The sequence below is a fragment of the Castor canadensis genome, chromosome 18 (assembly GCF_047511655.1).
Source record: "Castor canadensis chromosome 18, mCasCan1.hap1v2, whole genome shotgun sequence".
In the NCBI taxonomy this organism is placed as follows: Eukaryota; Metazoa; Chordata; class Mammalia; order Rodentia; family Castoridae; genus Castor; species Castor canadensis.
The window spans coordinates 3,935,990-3,956,828 of record NC_133403.1 but is presented as its reverse complement, the minus strand read 5'-3'; the positions used below and the strand labels follow the sequence as shown (position 1 = coordinate 3,956,828).

Genomic DNA, 20,839 nt, shown 5'->3' with positions numbered 1-20,839 from the left:
GCTTGCTTCCAGGGCTCCCACTTACCCCTATCCAGAACCTTCCGGGCTTCCCTGAGGGCACCCGCTTCCCGCTGTCGGCAATGTATCTGCACCAACGCCACCTCCCGCCACCGGACCAGGACCTACAGGCAAGTGAGGAACAGAAGTGATCATTTCACGTCCTGATGCCCAGTGACACTCTGGGTGATTCCTCATGAGGTGGGGCTGCGTGCTTGACGTCTGGCTCTCACACACAACACCCCAGAACGTGCCTGCCATCCACAGGCCTGGGATGGAGCCTCAGGTACTGGGACTTTTCTGTCAGGGGGACTTAACTGTCACGCTGTGCTGTAGAGAAGTTACTGTTTGTAAACACTGTACGTGTGCTCTCATCAGAGATACACCGGAAGCACAGTAACAAAACACTCTAAGGAACTAAGGCAGCCGGGAAGCCTGGTGCCACCCCACAGTCACAAACTCCAAGGGCTCCTTCTTCCCCACTCTCCCCCCTCCCAGGGCAGGGGCCACACAGGTGGCCCCGAGGTTCCGGAGAACAGGCTGGCCTTCGCCCCTCCGTGGAAGCTCTGTGCTGTCAGGACTGGCCGCCGGCATTCCAGCAGATGACTCGTGCCACAGGGCTCCAGGCAGTCTGTTCTCTTCTAAACACCTGGTGTCCAGGGACCATCCTGGCCACTCCATTCCTGCTTGAATCCCTTCCCACACCGATGTCCTGCCACACTCCCCATGCCCAGAACACGGGACCAACCCTGTCCCTACCCCCACCCCAGTCAAGGGGTCAGTTCCCATTGAAGACCAAGGTCCACGCATTCTCAGGTGCTCTTCTTTTTTTTTCCTCCATGGCCACAACCCTGACTTCTGTGGTTCCTCCCAGTGGAAAGTTCCGTGTGTAAAACATTGGGCTGACAAGAACTAATTTCCTTACTATGGGCCACATTTTTATCTTAAACGGACCCTGTTCCTAATTCAGCGAAAACACAAACACCAGTAGACACAGGTGTGTGTGTACGTGATGGTGGACAGTCACCCATGTTTTGGGCTCCTTGTTCTAGTCTCTGGTACCAGCTCCCACTCCACACCCTGGCTGGAACATGGTCCCCAAAGCCCCTGGGTGACCAGCTTGCCTCCCTGCCCCTCACCTTGGAGCACAGAGTTCTTCTGTAGTGGACACTTGCTTCAGAGCACTTTCTGGCCTCATCCACACGGGCCACAGTGTTCTGTCTCCAGCGACGTAACACCCACCTGTTGATGCAAGGGCCCGGTAAGTATGGAGGGTGACAGGAAGCTTCTGCCCATCACACCTCACTCTTCCCCTGCTGAGTGGGCACTGAGTGCCTGAGAGCATCTGTTTCACTGACACCCAAGTCCATGGTCGTGTCTACCTACATCCAACAAATGGTCAGCACCGGGAGAGTACTGGGAACCTGGCAGCGTGCAGGACTGAGGACCACAGCCTCAGGCGTTTACCTGACACGGGGGACAGAGTCAGAACTGCTACCCAGCGACAATACTGATTCAGCATGATAAGAGAATTGCAGAACCACGTGCAGTGGCTCAAGCCTGTCATCTCAGCTACTTGGGAGGATCATGGTTTGAAGCCAGCCTGGGCAAATAGTTCAAGAGATTCCTGTCTCTGAAATAACCAGAGCAAACTGGACTGAAGGTGTGAGAAGCCCTGAGTTCGAACCCCAGTCCCACTAAATGAGAAGCACAGAGATAGGGAAGCCAGAGGGAGGAGAGCTCAACCCCAGCAGTGTCTGGTCCCTTCTCTTATTCTGCCATCTGGAGGCCTGGATGGCAGTTTGTGACCCCCGAGGAGGGATGCAGGGGTTCAAGATGCACAAGGTGCATGGCCCATAGGCTGCCTAGAACAGCAAGGGCTGAACACACAGGGGAAGGGAAAGAAAGGGAAGGAGGAAGGCCTGCTGGGAAGCAGCAAGTTCAGAACTAGGCCTTGAAGGACTGCAGGGTGGGCCGAGAGGGATCTTTGAAGGTGAGAGATGCAGACAGTCCTACAGGGCTGGGAGGGGACTTCCTGGGAAATGGCAGGAGAGGAGATGAAACGGGGCCTGGAGAGTCTGAATCCTGCAGGCATGAAGCAGGGGGAAGAGCATAGGGGAGCAGGGCAAATGGGATGCCCACAGGTATCTGGCTGAGAGATGCTTTCCAAGGGCACCCTGCACATCGCTCAAGTTCAAGCTGTGCTAAGATGAACCGGTGAATTTAGGGCGAGCTGTGGGGAAGCCAGCACCACAGCACATGAGGTGTGGCATGCAGCCCCACGCTCTGCTAGGTCCAGGCAGGACCCCACAACACCTAGCTCTGGCTGTTGCTTCTCCTTCAGCCTGGGCCTCACCAGACCCTCGGGAGACTCACCGCAGCAGCTGCCTGTTGTGCTGGCTCTCCCTGGCTGCCACCTCCTGCAGCACACTCCGCACCCTGCTCTGGTATGCCTGTGGGGGACAGGAGCACTAGAGGCAGTCCCCGGCCCCCACTTCTCCCACTGCAGGCAGGCCTCAGGTGTGTTTACATCCCCAGAGCATCCACAAGAGCAGGGAGAGGCTGAGACCCTTATCCCAAGGCTAGTAGCCCCTGGGCCTTCCTGGGCCCTCACCTAACATGTCAACCTCTGTGCTTCCTGTAAGGCTGTGACTCCCTGTGGCTGTGAGACCCCCTGTATGGACACCTGTTGTTACAGGCTTGTGGAATTGCTTTGGGGAGGGACAGGACAGAAAACAGTTTGCAGAAGCCTCCCCACCCCTAAAGCAAGGAGGTCTGGAGACGGGGGCACCCACCAGCCACTTCCGCAGCGCCCTGCGCAGCGCGATCCTCTGGCCACGCAGGTCCGCTTGCATCAGCTGCTGTTGCTCAGCAGCCCGCAGGGCCAGGCACTGCGAACACAGGAGAGAGCGGCCACCCAGGGCTGAGGGACCAGGGGAAGGGGCGATTCCAGCCGTGCCTCAGTTTACACTGTGTGAGCTCACATGTGCTACATAACCTTCCTAAGCCTTGGTTTTCTCATCTGTAACTAGCACTTCTGGGGGTTTTGTGAGGATCACATAAGCAAGTGCCTGACTTACAGGAACTGTTTGGTGTCAGCTGAACATTTTGTGCCCTTGGTAGGGTACATGGTTAGATCGGGAATTTTAGATTCAGTAGGTTCAAATAAGAACAGCCTGCTACTAAAAGAACAAGGAGTCCCTAGCCAATTATCTCCCGGCAGTGAGCTAATACTTCCTTGTCTGCTGCCCACCCTCCTCCCTGGCTCCGAGGCACTGCACTGCCGAGGAGCCCATCTGTCTGCTCTGAGTCACACAGACACACTGCTCTACCCAGCCAAAAGCCATTCTCGAGTGGCACCCTCACCAAAGCCTTACCTCCCTCCACCTGCTCCAGGCCCAACGCAGGAGCCGCACTGAGTGGAAGCACACAGCCCGTGCCCTGCCTGTCCTCCTGCAGAGAGACGGGAGTGGCTCAGCGCAGAGCCCAGACAGCACGGGCTCCTGACAAGCTCCACTTCGCTGTCCCTGGCCTGTAGCTGGTGGCGAAGTTTCTATGGGAGTCAAGACCCTCTCTGAAGAGCTACCAAAGGACTTGGGTTCTCTCAACAGAAAAGGGCACACAGATTCAAAACTTTGCATGTAAGTTCACAGGGATTCAAGCAGCAGCAATGCTCACGCGAGCACAGGCCTGCCGAAGCCCACTGAGGAGGAGGCTAGAGTGGCCAGGGCTGGATCGGTAGGCTCTCGGGACCCACAGTGGATACAGACAGCCCTGAAGTGGGAAGATCTCTGCAGTGGACACACAGGCTGCCGGCCCTGCTCCCTGTAGCCATGTGGCTGGTAAACTGTAATGACCTGCCCGCTGGCCAGGTGGTCAGTCATCCCCAAGGTCACTTCAAATGGGCCAGGATGGACAGAACTTCCCTGATTCACAGAGCACTTTGTCCCAGCTGATATCCTGAGGGCCCGCCCTGGTTTCCACTTCAGGTTGAATTTCTGAAACTGACACGCAATCAAGGTTGACTCAACCCTTTACACGGGACGCGGGGTTGACATTGCTTCCGTGGTCAAAGTGGCAGAATGTGACTTACTCTGTCCTAAGCCCTCGGGCGCTCTCCCTCCAGACCCAGAAGGCCTTCCTAAGCTGCCCCTGCTGGTGGTGGGCACAGGCCACCGCTTGCCACTCCTGCTCCTGGCGACGTGCTGCTGCCTGCTGGTGCCACATGGACCAGGACCTCTGCAGAAGGTGCCGCTCTGCCTGAAGGATGGCCTGAGGCAGGGCAGGAGGGAGAACAGAACGGGTTAAGGAGAGGGCCGTGTGGAAGCCAGGGAACAATGTAAAGACCACAGCAAAAGAAACAGACATTCAGGAAGGGCCTTGGTCCCGAAGCTGCTGGTAAACTGCACTGACAAGGACATGACATCCAGACCCTGCTCCTGAGTGAGAGGCAGGTGACCTGCAGTGCAGGCAAAGGCTCAAAACAGGACCTCCCCCTGTAGGTGCCTCCTCAGGTCAGCCATATACCATTCTCTCTGCCAGGCGGTTTTCTCGATGCTGAAACATCTTCTGCCACCAGATAGCAAAGACCTGCTTTTCTACTGTCCCCCTGGAAGCCAGAAAAAATGGATCAGAGAGAAACACTAAATTAAAACCAAAAAGTCCAACAGAACTATAAGCTGCAAAGAACTGGATTTTTCCTTAATGAGCGCTGATGAAGAAGGCAGGAAAGGAAAGAAAGGGAAGAGTCACAGATGAAAGCCAAAAAAAACCCCAACCCAACACTTTCCCAATTATCTCAGCACCAGCTCCGCCTTTGCAGGCAGTAAGGAGGACTCGGGGCCGAGGCCCTGGCTCTTCATCCACGCCACACTCGATTCCCAACACCAACGCTGAGAGCCTTGCCAGTGCTGTGCATACGGACAGGCTGCTCTAACCAACTCATGGGGGGAAATGGGCAGGACCCCTGACCCAAGCCACACTCTCAAAACCCCAGGTGAATCGGACACACGGGTGGGAACCATTGCTTTGTCACCTCTACCAAAGCCTACCTTGGCTTACCATTAACTATGGTAAACTGTTGCACCAGGACAACTGACTCAGTGCCTCATGAGTTCCACACTGGCAGGACCACAAGGGTCAAGGCTGGGTGCTGAGGAGAGATTAATCCCCTGGCATTTAACATGGGAAGGATGTCACTCAAAACGAGGAGCTCCACCTCCAGCCATGACGACACCTGTGGTCCTGGACTTGCCCTCCAGTCATGAACTACAAAGCTAGATACATGAAGTCACAGGTTTTAGGCATCAGACAGTAGAAATGCAAACTGTGATGCTCAAAAGTTGAGAGACCCGTGCAGTAAGCTCCCAGACACCCACGCATTGTGCCCACTGTGCTTTTTAGACCGTGGGGGGAAGGAAGCCATGCTCTGACTGGCTCACTGAACAGGAGGTCAATGTTGGCTCCAAGACCGCTAAAGAGGTTGGAATTTGGGGACAGGGTAGTGAGACAGAGGAAGCTGAGCAGAGGGGAATACCCAGAAGTTCACTGAGGTTGCCCCTGGACTTGAGAGGGCTGCACGTGCAACCTGGGGGTCTAGTAAAGAGTGGGCCTGCAGGAGGCAGAGATCGGAGGAGTTGTGGTTTGAAGCCAGTGAGACTTCATCTCAATTAGTAATCTGGGTGTGGTGACATGTGTCTATGATCCCAACTATGTGGGAGGTATAAACAGGGAGGATCAAAGTCTGAGGCTGGCCCCAGGCAAAAACTCAAGACCCTACCTGAAAAATAACTAAAGCAAAAACAGTAACAACAACAAAAACAGGCTTGGGGGCGTGGTTATGCCTAACAAGTGCGAGGGCCTGAGTTCAAACGCCAGTACCAATAAAACAAAATGATAAAAGGGGGTTGAGTACAGTAGAGCATAACTATAATCCCAACTATTTGAGAGGACAGTGGTTTGGGGCTGGCCCAAGCAAAAGCTGGCAAGACCCTATCTCAAACAAAAGCTGGGTGTAATGTGCACCTGTAAACCCAGCTATTCAGGAAGCAGAGATCAGGAGGATTGCAGTTCAAAGCCAGCCTTGGCAAGTAGTTTGTGAGACCCTATCTCGAAAAAACCTATCACAAAAAAGGGCTGGTGGCTGGTGGAGTGACTAAAGGTGTAGCCCTGAGTTCAAGCCCAGTACGCCAAAAAACACCAACTCTTTATAATACAAGCCAGTCTATGCAAAACTCAGAGCTGACGTGCTCAATGGTGACGCAGTCGATGCTTTTTGCTTCCCCAGAAGATGGGGAAGGACAGCTGTGTGACCTCTCACCACTTCTACTTAAAGAGCACTGGAGTTCCCAGCAGTACAGTAAGAACAGCAGGGGAAAAGCAAACAGACTGGAGAGGGAAAAGCTGTCTTTATTTGCATAAAACATGCATTTATATATAGAACATGTTTGTAACAGTGGAACCACGCTATGGAACTTGGCAGCAGGGAAAGGGAGTGACAGTCAACAATACAGCAAAACATGGCACCTGTGCGGGTAGGTGACACAGGACATGTAATGAAAACTGAATAGGGTGTGGGAAGGAAGTAAAGAATATTCACAGCTCGGATACATGGGAAACCCCAGTGAACACTGACTGTGGAATTAAAAATGGAGGTCAGGATGGTAAAATAGGTCCTGGGGGTTGGGAGGGGGAGGGAGGATGGAGGGGTAAAGGAGGGTGAATGTGGACGATGCACTTTATATACTTACACGAACTAGCAGAGGGAGGTGATGAGGGAGAACTTAACCCATGGACAATGTGAGAACATTCAAAATGTCACAGCGAATCCCCCGTTACAACTGGTGTATGCGAGCAAAAATGCTTTGGGATGAAAAAAAAAAAAAAGATTGTTTTACGCAAATTTTTTTTGTCTTTTTTTTTTTTTTTTTTGGTGGTATTGGGATTTGAACTTAGGGCCTCATACATACTAGGCAAGTGCTCTACCATTTGAGCCCTTTTTTGTGTTGGGTATTTTAAGACAAGGTCTTGTGTTTTGCCCATGCTAGCCACGAACCTTGATCTTCCTGATCTCTGCCCTCCAAGCAGCTAGCATTTCAGTGAGAGCCATCACTGCCGGCCTGTGTCACACAATGTTTAGAAAAGAAAGAAACTACTAAAACTAGTAATTTAGAGAGGTCGTGGAATACAAAGCATCGATTGTATTTCTATATACTAGGAACAAACAATTCGAAAAAATTTTTAAATAACTCCATTTTTTGTGTTGTTTTGTGTTTTTTGTTTTTTTTTTTTGTGGTACTGGGTTCAAACTCAGGCCCTCATGCTTGCTAGGCAGGTGTATCACCACTTGAGCCACTCCGCCAGCCCCCAAATAATTCCATCTAAAGTAGCATCAAAAACTGTAAAGATGTTTAGAAATAAACTTTAAAACTACATATAAAAACACTATCCAAAATTACAAATACTGCTGAGAAAAATGAACGAAAACTTAAATAAAAGGAAGAAATGTACCAGATTCGGTAAAACCCCAAAGAAAATCCCAGGAGAACTTTTTGAAGGAACTGGCAAACTGATTCAAAAATTCACAGGGGAGTGCACACAGGACAAACAGACAATCTTGAACAAGAATAAGGTTAAAGAACTTACTGTGATTTCAACACTTACAATGAAGATAAGCAATCAGGACAGAGGGGTAGTAAAGATAGACAGACAGATAAAAGCTCAGAGACAGAAGCGGACTTACGTGGCCATCTGATTTTCAAAAAACTGCCAATTCCGTGGCGAGAGAAATACAGACGTACCTTGACTACAGTGCTGCTCACTCGGGCATAATTTGTGAGAGTGCATCAAATTGTTTAACAACATGCAAATTTTATGTCAGCTTTTTGTCTGTCAGTATAGTTTACTGAAAGTTAATAAATGATCACTTTCGCCATAATTCATGAGATTTCACCAGAAGTTCTGCCTGTATTTCTAAGACATTTAGCAAACACCTGAGAGTACAGGATAGCAGCTATTCCTTGGAACTTTAACTTACTTAACACCAACCAATGCTGCATGAATATTTTCTTACAGAGACAGTCACGAATCCAGCCGGTTCTGGGGGCAGGATCATCAATATCTTGTGCTGGGTGCTTTGACTGTATTTGACATGTACTATGTCACCTAGCTCTCAGGACAACCTATGACAGGACTCTTCAAGTCATCTCCACTTTACACTAGAGAAGACTGAGGCTCAGAGACGCTGACTGGCCCAGCAGCTGGCAGGTGGAGAAACAAAGTCTGAACACAGGCCTTGACTAGCTTCCAAGCCAGACTCAAGCCCTCTGCTCCCCAACGAACCAGGATGGTGGGAACCTGTGAGACTAAGTCTCCTAGAAAGATCCAACCAGCAAAACAGGACAACGTCTAGGTTAGCCTCCACCATCTTTCTAGCCTGCCAGCCACTGGGTCTCCAATTCCCCCTTCTAGCCTTTTATCTCCAGTGATAGCTCTAGAACACCCAAGTCTGCTCCCCGCAGGTTTCTCTTGTATATAAAGGAAACAGAGGTCTGTGTGTGTTTTAAGTACTGAAGCCATTTCTGGAATGGATCTTCTATCAGATCACATACAGGAAGCGGGAAAAGACAAAGCCGCTGTGTCTACAGGAGGTGGTGGAGGCAGCCTGTGTTCCCTGAGACCACCCACTGGAAACACCTCCTTGGGCTTTGTGCTCAGGAGTCCTGGATTTCCAGGTGACCCTCTCCAACCAGCACTTAGACTCCTCCAAACTTAAGAGAGCTGCACCTTCTCCAACACATGCCCTTCCTCTGGTCCTCTGCCACGAGTTGATACACGCTGCACACAGGGCCATCTCCAAAACTGTCACTTTACTGCTTCTGTGTGCCTGCCCACACATTGGCCCCTCATCTGTCTACTGGACCCGTCCACTCCTCAGGCTGGCCATCCACATCTTATGACTCTGACCCTTCACCCCCAATCCTTGGTTTCCCCCAAACACTTCCAGGCTCCAGCCACTCTCAGCACCAGACTGAGCTCTAGAGGAACTTGATGCCTGACGTAATTGTGGATGCGTGGATTATTCCTCAATGGTCTCTTGTGTACGGTTTGTCTCCTTACAAGAAGTTAAACTCCTGCAAAGTCAGCAGAAAGATCTTCCTCATCACTGAGTAGAAAGTCTGGACTTTGGAATAGAGATTTGAATTTAAACTCTGGCTCTGACATACACTGACTGTTACCACGATGGTCACTTATCATTTTGCCCGTTTCCTCAGGACTGCTGCAATAAGGAAATTATTAATGGAGATAATGATGTCACAGCACACAGCGACCAGCACAGCAGTTGATGCACAGTTAGCAGTTAACAATTTCCTCAGTGCGTTCCACCAACGTGTACCGAGGACCTGCTTTGAGCAAGTGTGGCCCTGTAGGAGCTAAAACAATGTCACTCTGCTCCATGACCTTTTTAATTCTGTTGATGACTATAACTTCAGGACTTCAAAAGGCCAGGTCTTGCAGAACAAGAACTAAGCGTTTCAAGGAGGTCACACTCCAGAATTCCTGCCAAGGTACCACATGGCCCCACCAGTGCTCTGATCCAGAAAGCTAGCGGGCGGTGTCAGTGGAGCTCTTAGCAGCATGAAATGAGGGCAGAGACATAAAACAGGCAATTGTGAAAGTGCTTTAAGAACGAGGAAAAATGTGCCCAGAGGAAATACTATCTCTTTTCCCACTAGATAAGATCAACAAGCCCAAATTATTGAAAACCCTGGGAGAATCAGGGACGGGGGGGCTTGGGACTGAGAAGCAAAGCCAATGGGCTGTGTAAAAGGTTGGCAGAGGTGGACCAGAGATGTCGGCCCCTGTACAGACGGGAGCTACGTAGCATACCTGTGAAAACGCACTGCTTGTGCACTAAGGACATGTTCCTGCTGGTGCTGTCGCCAGAGTCGGCTCCATGTGTGGAAGGCAGCGGACAGGGCTCTCTGCTGGAAGTGGCTATCTGCTGTGGCCTGCAGTAGCTAAAGTAAAATAATGAATGGCCTTTTCTGCAATGCTTTTTTTCTTTCAGAGTCACACTCTTGAGGGAGAACTGTTTCTTACCCAATAAAATTAGAGATAAAATCCAAAAATATTGTATTTGATCTTTGCTAATGTTAAGTGAAAAATGAAATTTGGCAAGTGATAATTATTCACTTCTTTAATGACATGTGGCTTCAGGACCTCTTCCTGTAAGAATATACACACGTATGTGTATGCTTGTCTAAATTTCTTCCCTATCGCTCAGAGACATTCACACCCACTGCCTGTTTTATTGTCTGACTGTCGGCAGCCCAGTGAGATGTATGGGTTTTTGAATCCAAAAAACCTTGTCCTATGCATTAGAAATACACAGATCTTTCCTATCCTATGGTATTTCCTGATTTTGTTTTGGTGGCTATGTTACATAGATTCTATAACTCTGTTGTCATTATGAACGGCTCTCGGAGCCCTGATGTATCAGGAGGAAGACAGACACTGACTTAGGAACGCCTCAAGAACCACTGCTTCCAGGGAGGGAAGTGCACGGGCACGTGGGGCGGAAGCTGTAAACACACACTGCCAGCCATCCTCCCGCACTGAGAAGCAGCATATGTCCCCTCCTTTCTAATCTGGGTGGGACACTGCTTTGACCAAGAGAGCATGGTAAAAGTGACACTAGGTGACTGCTGAGGCTACACGAAAGGCTATACAACTCCTGCCTTGTTCAATAGAACACTCACTTTCCAAGTCCTGATGTCAACTACCCTGAGGCTCCCATGCTATGAAGAAGCCATGACTCACGGCAAGGCCACACACAGGCTCACTGGCTAATACTTCCAGGTCAGCCCAGTCTTTGATTCATTCCACTTCAGGAACCAGAAACTTCTAGAGGATTCTAACCCCTGCGTTACAATCTTCCCAGCTGAGGGCCCTGTTCTCGTGGAGCAGAGACCAGCCTCCCCACTGTGGGGTCTCAATGTGAGCAACAGAAACCTTAAGTGGTGGTTTTATGCTGCTGAGTTTGGGGTAATTCTTTACATAGCAATGGAACACTGGAACAGGACACGTGTACAACGATGGGATGCATACACTTCCCCTAGAGGAAAGAGAGTACCAGATTTACTCACCAAATGTCCTCTTCAGAGGCAAGCTCATGAGTGCTTTTGTTTTTTCTTCTTTATGTCTTTCTACACTTCCAAAGTTTTCTAGAATGCCTACATATTGCATTGCTTTTGATTGTTTTCTTATGGTCATTTTTCAAATATAAAAAGTTTAATGAATGCCCATGAACCTGTCCTCCAACTGCAACAATTAGCAAACATTTTGCAATTCTGTACACATTCTTTTTAAAAAGAAAGAAATTCCAAGGCCAGGTGCAGTGCTCAAGACTGTAATCCTAGCCATATAGAAGACAGAAATCAGGAGGACTGTGGTTCAAGACCAGCTGGGGCAAAAAGTTCCCAAGACCCCATTTCAATCAGTAAAAAATAGTGTGGTGGCATGCACTTATTATCCCAGCCATGCAGTCAGTGTAAATAAGAGGATCATGGTCCAGCCCACATGCCATAAATAAATGCAAGACCCTGCACAAAAAGAAAAAAGGGCTGGATGAGTGGCTCAAGTGGTACAGCATCTGCCTAGCAACTGTGGGGCCCTGAGTTCAAACCCCAGTACCATTAAAAAAAAAAGAACCCCAGACATAGATTTGTTTTGCTCTGTAGTGCTGTGATGGAATCCAGGATCTCGCAAGTGCTCTACCAAGAGCTACATCCCCAGCCCTTAGAAACCCACAATAAATTATATTTTTTATGTTTTCCTAAAATAGAACTGATGTGCTCCTGGGATAACTACACCTAGAGTTTACATTCAAATTGCTGGATCAAGGTTTTCAAAAAGTAACAACCTGCTCCACCTTTGAAAGCAGGCCATGCAAAAGAGAGATTGCTGACCCTGGACTTTCCACCTATGCTGGTCTTGGGCTGCAGAGAATCTAGATTCTCTTTTCCTAGGAAGGAAATAAGAGACCCTCTGGGCTTGGCACAGTGGCTCATGCCTGTAATCCTGGCTACTTGGGAGGCTGATATTTGGAAGATCATAGTTCAAAGCCAATCTGAGCAAGTAGTTCACAAGACGCCATCTCCAAAATAACCAGAGCAAAATGGACTGGAGGTGTGGCTCAAAGGGTAGAGTGCCTGCTTAGCAAGCACCTGAGTTCAAACCCTAGTACAGCCCAAAAGATTTTTTTTTTTTAATTAAAAAAAGAGACCATCTCCTTTCCACCTGCAATAAACACAACTTTTCTACCCTGGCACTCAGACTTTTTCTAAAAGGTCTCTCAAAATCCTGTTGAACTTGCACTGAATGACCTCAAGGGACCAAATAGCAATGTCCTTTCAGAAAAAGTCACATAATCAAAGGGATGTCACAGAATGCAGACTACAGCGTTTTCAAGTATTGAATGTAGAAACAACACAAAACCATCTGTGCCTTGGGTTGATACTATCCAAACTCCCAGGCCCAGATGCTTCTTTGGGAACTTTGTGATGTGTTAATGGTAGTTTGTTTTCTCATTTGTGCCTTCATCTGTCCACGTGGATCAGCACGAACCCTATGCCGAGCACTGTGCTGGCTCAGAAGAGGCAGGCTGTACCTGCAAGGACCTCAAAGGCCAGCAGACAACCGTATGGGGGTGCTGGGCAAGAGGGAGGAAGCAGCGCCTCCGTTCTGCAGGTACAGTGAGGAGCAGGAGCACACACAGAACACTCAGGAGTGACCGGGAGCCCACCTGCCAGAGTGCAACTGTGAGCCACAGGGGTAGCAGGTCAGAGGGTGCAGAAAAAGAATGACCAGCTCCTGGAGGAATCCTTTGCTAAAAATCTGCATTTTATCACAAAACTGGGGAGCCAGCCAAAATCTAAATTCACATGTGAGACTCTCAACAGCAGATGGCAGGGAATGGGGATGGGGAAGGCAGCTCAAAAGTAACTGAAGTGTTTGGTTGGTTTCTTCCTCTGGTTCACTGCCAGGGATGGCTGAAGAGCAGCACTTTCCTTGCATACATCATCAATTAAATAAACATTACCGACCAGACTGAACCCAGACTCAGAATCCTCAGTTCAGCACCCCAGACAGCTCCTCCTAGTCATCAGAACTGGCCTGAGAGCACACTCATCTGCCCCTCGGAGGGGACTCACAAGGCTTGTGAGAGCAGGAATTCTGCTCAGTGACCACAGTTCCTTCAGCAGAATTCAATCTATACTACCTTGCCATCCTGACCCCACCTCCTCTGCCTCCCGGGGCACCTGTGTCTCACAGTTTAGCACTGGGCTACAGCACCTCTGGACACATCTCCCAATGATCTCACTGGGTGCTGGGCTGGTGAGGTCGTGTAGAAAGTGAACGGGAACTGAGAGCAGCACAGACACTCTGGCACCCATGGTGTCTGTTGGCATGGGCCTTCCCAAAGTCAACAGATGCAAGATTGGTGCTATCTGCTGTGATGCACTCTGTACCTGCTTGTGTCGCCTCTTCTGAGTGTACTGCAACCACAATCTGACACACTTGCGTAGCAATGTCACCCTGGAATAAAACACATACCACAGTGCTGCCGTCTGCACCTTCAGGTTCCAGGTTTTTTAAATTTTGCTTTGTTTTAAGGAAGGCGAATCTGGTACTTCTTTGAGAGTCAAAAGCAGCCCGTGGGCTTACTGGTTTCATTCTAGAAAGAGAAATGGATTCTGATACCTAACATAAACCTTATGAACCCCTGGTTTTGGACTGTGGCTTGCTTTAAAATGTTACTTTCTTATTTTTATTTATTATCTATTTATTATTTATATTGTGCTGGAATAAAAGCCAGGACTTTGCACATGCTAAGAGCCTGCACTACTGCAGAGCTAATCCCCAGCCCCTGGCAAATTTCTTATTGAAATTTCTAGAACTTAGGAAATATGTATGAAATTCTCCAGATACCTGAAATTTTTGTTATTCATTTTATTTGTATTTATTTATTTAGGCAGTACTGGGGTTTGAACTCAGGGCCTCAGGCTTTCTAGGCAGGTGCTCTACCACCTAAGCCACCCCCCATCACCTGTGGTCCTAACTTTCTGGTTTTATGGGCAAACTCTGGAGCTTATTTCAAGCTACCTAGGCTGTGACAAGCTCCCTTTCATGAGAGATGAGAGCGAGAACGATACAGTTGGTTTTGTAAACCAGGATAGAATCATGACATACCTTGGCAATTCTCAATCGAGTCAGTTGAATACTGGGATTCTCACTGATTCACTATAAAATGTTCTAAGGCCGGGGATGTAGCTAAGTGGTAGAGCACCTGCCTAGCATGTGTGACGCCCTGGGTTTGATCTCTAGCACAAAAATAAATAAATAGTAAAAGCCTCCAAGTGGGAACTATAACTATGCAGGTTAAACTGGTTACACGGTGAGGACAGAAGAGAAAGCAGAGGAAGAGAAGACCATTTCTGGCAGCAAGAAATTTAATATTGGCTATCTCTGATGAGTTACATTAAAGAAGTTACAGGAAGGGGATCAGGAAACATTTATTTTCATTTTGTATTTCCTCCTGTACATTCTGAATTTTCCTCACAGATTTGTAGTACTTATTTTTTAATAAATAAAATTTATGACTTTTTAAGGCAGGGTCTCACTATATAGCCCAGGCTATCTTTGAACCTTTGATCCTCCTTCCTCAGCTTCCCTAGTGCTGGGATTACAGGCATGCACCACCACAGCTGGCCCCCCAAATTTATTTTAATCGAATGACTGGCTCTAAAAGCTTGAGGATAAGCCAGGCGCTGGTGGCCCACACCTGTAATCCTCGGTACATGAGAGGTTTAGGTCAGGACTGTGGTTTGAAGCCAGCTTGGGTAAAAAGCTCAGGAGACTCCATTTCAGCCAACAGCTGAGCATGGTGGCATGTGCAGATGATCACAATTCCAGTCCAGCCCAGGCAAAAAAGTTTGTGAGACCCTATCTTATACAAAAGAGGTGGGCATAGTGGCATGCACCTGTTATCCCAGCCATGGAAAGAAGTATAAAATAGGATCCTGGTCAGGGCCAGCCTGGGCAAAAAGTGAGACCCCCCCCCACCACCCGCCATCTCCAAAATAATCACAGCAAAAAGGGCTGGAGGTTTCACTCAAGCAATAGAACACTTGCTTAGCAAGTGCAAACCACTGAGTTCAAACCCCACCCCACCCCCCAAAAAAATCCAACTAGGGCCACTCCCTGCTCCCTTCCAGACTGGATAACACTTGCAACGCACAATTTCCGAGACATGAGCGTCATGAGGCCTGAAGAACTGAGGCAGTGTCAACCAGCTACCTACTTTACACCATGTTGGCCTCCCACCCAGTCCTCATTAGACCTCCCAACTGATCAGCCAAAAGCAAATGCAGGAACCACTGGTTTATAGGTGGCCTCTGCCCTTACAGGGCCTTTCTGAATCTGTGGCACTAGTAGAGAGTAACTGCTCTCCTGGAAGACCCGAGTCAGCATCACAAGGGGTATCCAGAGAGGCTGAGGCTAGAGTCCTACCTGTAGTGGACCCAGGCTGCATGCAGCAAAGGAAGCTTCTCTCGCTCTTCCCTCTGCTCGATCCGGTAATGCCAGAGGCTCCAGAACCTGCGCAGCAGCTGAAGCAAGAGAGGAAGAACGTGGAAGTGACCAAAATGGAAAGTAAAATGACCACTCTTCCTCTCAACCTGTTAGCTAATTAATCCTTACTCCAACAGACTGTGAGCTCTCCTAAGCACATATCACCTCAGACTGGAGCACATGAGGGCTTGCAAAATAATTATGGCTAACTTATGGAGCTATGTTCTGGGCCAATGTAAAAAGCAAAGAGATTGTTCTTATAGTTTCTGTAACTCTAAATGAAGAAACTATTCCTAATCTGGGCCTCAGGTGAAGACAAAGCCATTTTAGAAGTTAAAAATGATCTTATCACTGTTACCACCCACAAAGTCATTTTGCCAAAATATTTAATTCCAATCTCTAATCAAGCCCTTGAACCTAATGTCTACTTTATCGGAAATAGATAAAGGAAAGCTAAAAGGCATAAAAGGAAACAATAAGATAAACTGAGAATAAGGAACACTGTACAAAAAAGCCAGTGTGATTTTTAAGAAAAAGCATAATCATGCTAAGTGAAATCAGCCAGTCATGAGAGGACAAACCCTGGATGTTCTGCTTCTGAGGTCTCTAGAGTAGTTGATGCATAGACAAACTCGAATGGTGGCTGCCAGTGACTGGGAGAAGGGTGCTGGGGAGCGAGTGTTTAATGGGCGTAGGTGCAGTTTTGCCAGCTGAAAACATTTCTGGAGATGGATAGGGTATGGCCACATGAAAGTGACTGTGCTCAATGCCACTTCACAATGGCTAAAATGACAGATTGGTGCTGTGTGTGCTTTGCCACAATTTAAAAAGTAAGTAGCTGCTCGCTTCGGCAGCACATATACTAAAATTGGAACGATACAGAGAAGACTAGCGCGGCCCCTGCGCAAAGAATGACACGCAAATTGGTGAAGCGTTCCATATTAAAAAAAGAAAGTAAGTAATTAACGTACGTGAAAGAGAAACAGGGTGGGGAAGAAGCTGATTTACTTCAAAAGTTTTAAGAGACACAGTTACCCGCCAGGTGTGGGGGCACGCATCTGTGATCTCAGCACTCAGGAGGCTGAGGAAGAAGGATTACAAGTTCGAGGCCAGCCTGAGCTACTTCGAGAGATTCTGTCTCAAATAATAATAAAAAAGGAGGGATGTTATAACCAAATGGAGCGAACGATACTTAATTCAATCCTGGTTTTGAAAAACAGCTAACAGACATTTTGGGACAACTGTGGCAATGTGAATATGGACTGGACGTTGGATAATGTAAAGAAATTGCTGTTAATTTTGTTAAGAGACAGTAACGACATGGTGGCTATGTAACAGACCATCCTCATTTTGGGGTGATGCACACTGAAATGTTTAGGTGCAGTGTCATGTTGTTTATAATTTACTTTGATGCAATTTGGGGAAAAATAACTGAGGCAGAGGTTGGGCTTCAGGATTCCAAAGTTGGAGGATCACATGTAAGGCTGGTCCAGGCAAAAGTGGAGACCCTACCTGAAAAACAACTCAAGCAGAAAGGGTTGGGGGCATGGTTCAAGTGGTAGAGTGCTTGCCTAGCAAGCTTGAGGCCCTGAGTTCAAATCCCACTAACACACACACATACAAGTCCCTGAAATAAATAGTAATACATGTTGAGGTTAAAGAATATATAGATGTTTGTCACACTACTCTATTTTTCTATATGTTTGAACATTTTCACAACATAACAACACTACCACTGCAACCTATCCCCCTCCTATACCCAGAAACAAAATCTATGAAGAGAGACAGTTGTTGCTCTCAGATAAAGAAAAGAGACTTGTAACAGAAACACAAGCACAGCCTCCTGTAGTGAAGACCTAAGATGTGTTTGCATTACCATATTCCCTACAGCAGGGTTAAAATTTATGGTCTCTGACTCTGAGCCAACTATTAATTTTCTCAGCAAATGGATAAAAATGGGGATTGCACAAAGCTAAAATAAGAGTTTCTCTATTAGCAAATACATATTCCTTCTTTTTTTTTTTTTAGTGGTACTGGGGTTTGAACTCCGGGTCTCATACTTGGTAGGTAGGTGCTCTACCACTTGAGCCACTCCACCAGCCCTAATAGCAGGTACAGATTCCCAAAGTAAAGCCATTAAAGTTTTGGAGTCTTAAAATTTAAATCTCTGAGCACAAAGGTTACAAAGAGAGAATGACTATTAGAAGACAGCCCTCACCGTGGTGTCATGCTGCAGGTGAGCCAGATTCTTTCTGATCCGCTGGAAGTGGGCTCGGGTCACATTGTCTTTTAGGGCTCTAAAGCAAAAATGCTATGCAAAGAAAAGATACAGTAATTACAAAGAAGCAAAATCTGTAAACTTGGGTTGGGGGCATGGCTCAAGTGACTTGTACAGCATCTGCCTGGCAAGCGGGGACTCTGAGTGTGGACAACAGAAGGCAGTGCCTGCAGGCACTTGGGAAGGTCAAAAGTTCAGTGAGGGCCACTCAGGGCCACTCTGTTCCCTTAGAGATTTTCTTTGCTCTGAAAATAAATTGGGGAGCCTAATACAAGTCAGCCCGCACAGCAAGCCCTTAATACTGATTGAGCAACTTCCTACTATCCACCGATACCACACAACAAACGCTCTCACCTGTGACAAGGAGGCTCCCTATGATCCAGACAAACCAACTTTTTTTTTTGGGCAGTACTGGGGTTTGAATTCAGGGCCTCATGCTTGCTAGCTAGGCGCTCTACCACTTGAACCATGCTCCTATGACTCAGATAAAAAAGAGTTGTACAAAGACCAAACAGCCTTTGTCTCTCAAAAAATATATAGACAGACAGACAGACAGAGATAGAGATGTAGAGATGGGAGGGCCCTGGGGTGCATCTGGTAGAGCACTTGCCTCACATGCACAAGGCCCTGCATTCGATCCCAAGCAACACACACACACACACACACACACACACCAGACTTTTTGCCTACGGTGGTGTTTTTTGTCTGTTGTTTTTTACCATGCAAGGGCAGTGCATAAATTAATATAAATGCAGCTTTGCTAGAGTGGACTAGAAGGAACCCTTGGGCAAGTAGGGGGCTTGGGATCGGGGCAGGACAGTCAGGCCTGGCTCCAGCTCCATCACAAATGCCTCACATCTGACTTACGCAAAGCCTGTTTGCCCCACTGCCCTAAAGTGAAGGGAAGAGAATAGGTTAGGGAGTTTTCATATTGTGTTGTATGGAGTCCCAGAGGCTTCTAAGAGTCTTTGGTGATCACCTCATGTGGTGACGGTAGAACAGGAACCAACTGTCCTGACCTTGCTTCAAGCTCAACACCCTGACCTGATCAATGATACAGATTAGGTTTCTGCCACTCAAAAGGGCCCCATCCTGTACAAAACCCCAGGATCTGACTACCTCTCTGGCTCCTTCATGGCTTCAAATCCCTCTGACCCCACATCATTACCTTCACTGATTCAAAATGCAAACAGGGACACAGACAACTAATGGAGGCTTTGTGACTGAAGCTAAGCCAGGACTGGCAGCACTCAGAAGCCAAGGTGATAGAGGTCAGGGTCCCCAAGTGGAGCCGAGCTAGGACACGGAGCTCTTACCAGCAGGCTGAGTCGGTGGTGCTCTTCCGCTGCCTGGCACTGGGCAGCTTCCTCTGCACACAGCAGCACAACTTCAGGAGTTAAGGCCTCCAGTTGCAACCAGGCTCCCTCCCCCGTGCAGCGCATTTGTTCCCCATGACCCACCCGAAGGGTTGTGACTGTTAGGGTAACAGGCCTGCCAAGTGGGCGATGTCCACCTCTGTCTCCTGGTGATGCAGGGAAGTAAAGGGGAGCCATGGGAGTTATCAAACAGCTGGCCTTGCCTCCTTCTTCACAGACGCTCATTAGATAAAGACAAAAAGTACCTGAGATAAGTTGCCACCAATTTTGGTAAGCATTTCAAATCACTGTATCACAAGCACAATTTGCTCCTTCTCCACATTCTGTTCTGGGATCACCATCCAGTCAGATGCTGGTACTAAAACCCTCAAAATTATTTTTACTCTATTCCCTCCCGCATCCCCACGTACTCAGCCACTAAGCCATCTGCTCTCCTCCTGAACCTCTGTTCTCTCCATCCCCTGCAGTTCACCTGAACTCAAGAATGGTACTCATGACTCCCCAACAGCAAGTCTCACTGGGCAAACCACTCTCCTCTGCTCTAACCTAGCACTTCCTTTCTAAAGCATGGATCTGGCCTGGCAGAGTGGCTCAAGTGGTAGAGCGCCTGCCTAGCAAGCACAAGGCCCTGAGTTCAAATCCCAGTACCACACACACGCATGCATGCACACACACATATACACCCACACATACATACACATATGTAACAGTCTACCTGAACTGCTCTCTTCATGTAAACCCCAGAAGCTCCCCAGTGCCAGCCTTCAGGAAAACAGTAAGTTCCTGAGTGCTGCACACAAGGGCTCTCTGGGCTGGTCCCCAGTCTGCATCAATCCTCCCACCAGTAACTCACCACTTGAATGTTTTTCCTCACTTGTGAACCTATGAATGTCATCCCTTCCACGTGAAATGCCCTCAGCCTCCCTGCTGGAAGAACTCGCCATCCTAAGATTTACATTCTGCTCAAGCATTACTTCCTTGCCTCAATCTCCAGTGGCTCTGATAAATTTTTTTTAACTCCCCTTTGGTGGTACTGAGGTTTGAACTCAGGGCCTCATGCTTGCTAGGCAGGCGTTCTCTCACTTGAGTCACTCCACCAGCTGCTTTGGAACTGCTTTGTTTTCTGGGGTTTTTTTTTTTGGCAGTACTGGGATTTGATCTCAGGGTCTCATGCTTGCTAGGCAGGCGCTCTTACCATTTGAGCCACTCCACCAGCCCTTTTTTATGATGGTTTTTTTCCAGATAGGGTCTTGTGAACTATTTGCCTGAGATGGCTTGGAACAGCGATCCTCCTGATCTCTGCCTCCTGAATAGCTGGGATTATAGGAATGAGCCACCAGAGTCTGGCAAAATTGGATATTTTTGAGATAGGGTCTTGCTTTATGACCAGGGCAGCCTGAACTGAGATCCTCCTATTTACACTTCCCATGTAGCTGGGGAGGACAGGCATGCACCACTGTGCCCAGCTGTTTTTTGAGATGGGGGTCTCATGAACTTTTTGCCTTGGCTGGCCTCAAACCAAGATCCTCCCTATCTCCACTTCCTGAGTAGCCAG

The 20,839-nt window shown here is 48.2% G+C and overlaps 1 protein-coding gene and 1 non-coding gene across 15 annotated transcripts in view; one reads left to right on the top strand and one right to left on the bottom strand.

The window, feature by feature from the left end:
• Positions 1-20,839, bottom strand: part of Sfi1 (SFI1 centrin binding protein) — a 75,395-nt gene that overhangs the window by 6,006 nt on the left and 48,550 nt on the right. For 9 of the 14 annotated variants that reach the window (XR_012443589.1, XR_012443590.1, XM_074061399.1 and 6 more), the window contains 12 exons: positions 19,225-19,295; positions 17,849-17,941; positions 15,571-15,668; positions 13,615-13,735; positions 9,886-10,016; positions 4,525-4,606; positions 4,091-4,269; positions 3,375-3,450; positions 2,793-2,888; positions 2,374-2,450; positions 1,137-1,239; positions 26-122 (listed from right to left, as the gene is read on the bottom strand). Coding sequence is in view for 12 of the 14 variants with exons in the window: in XM_074061399.1 (XP_073917500.1) it covers positions 26-122; positions 1,137-1,239; positions 2,374-2,450; positions 2,793-2,888; positions 3,375-3,450; positions 4,091-4,269; positions 4,525-4,606; positions 9,886-10,016; positions 13,615-13,735; positions 15,571-15,668; positions 17,849-17,941; positions 19,225-19,295 (1,224 nt within the window). In the remaining 2 variants the exon portion in view is untranslated. The other 5 variants (XM_074061400.1, XM_074061405.1, XM_074061402.1 and 2 more) reach the window with 3 other exon arrangements.
• On the top strand, positions 16,469-16,576 carry LOC141419066 (U6 spliceosomal RNA). Its single transcript, XR_012443738.1, has one exon. It is a non-coding gene; the product is annotated as a U6 spliceosomal RNA (small nuclear RNA).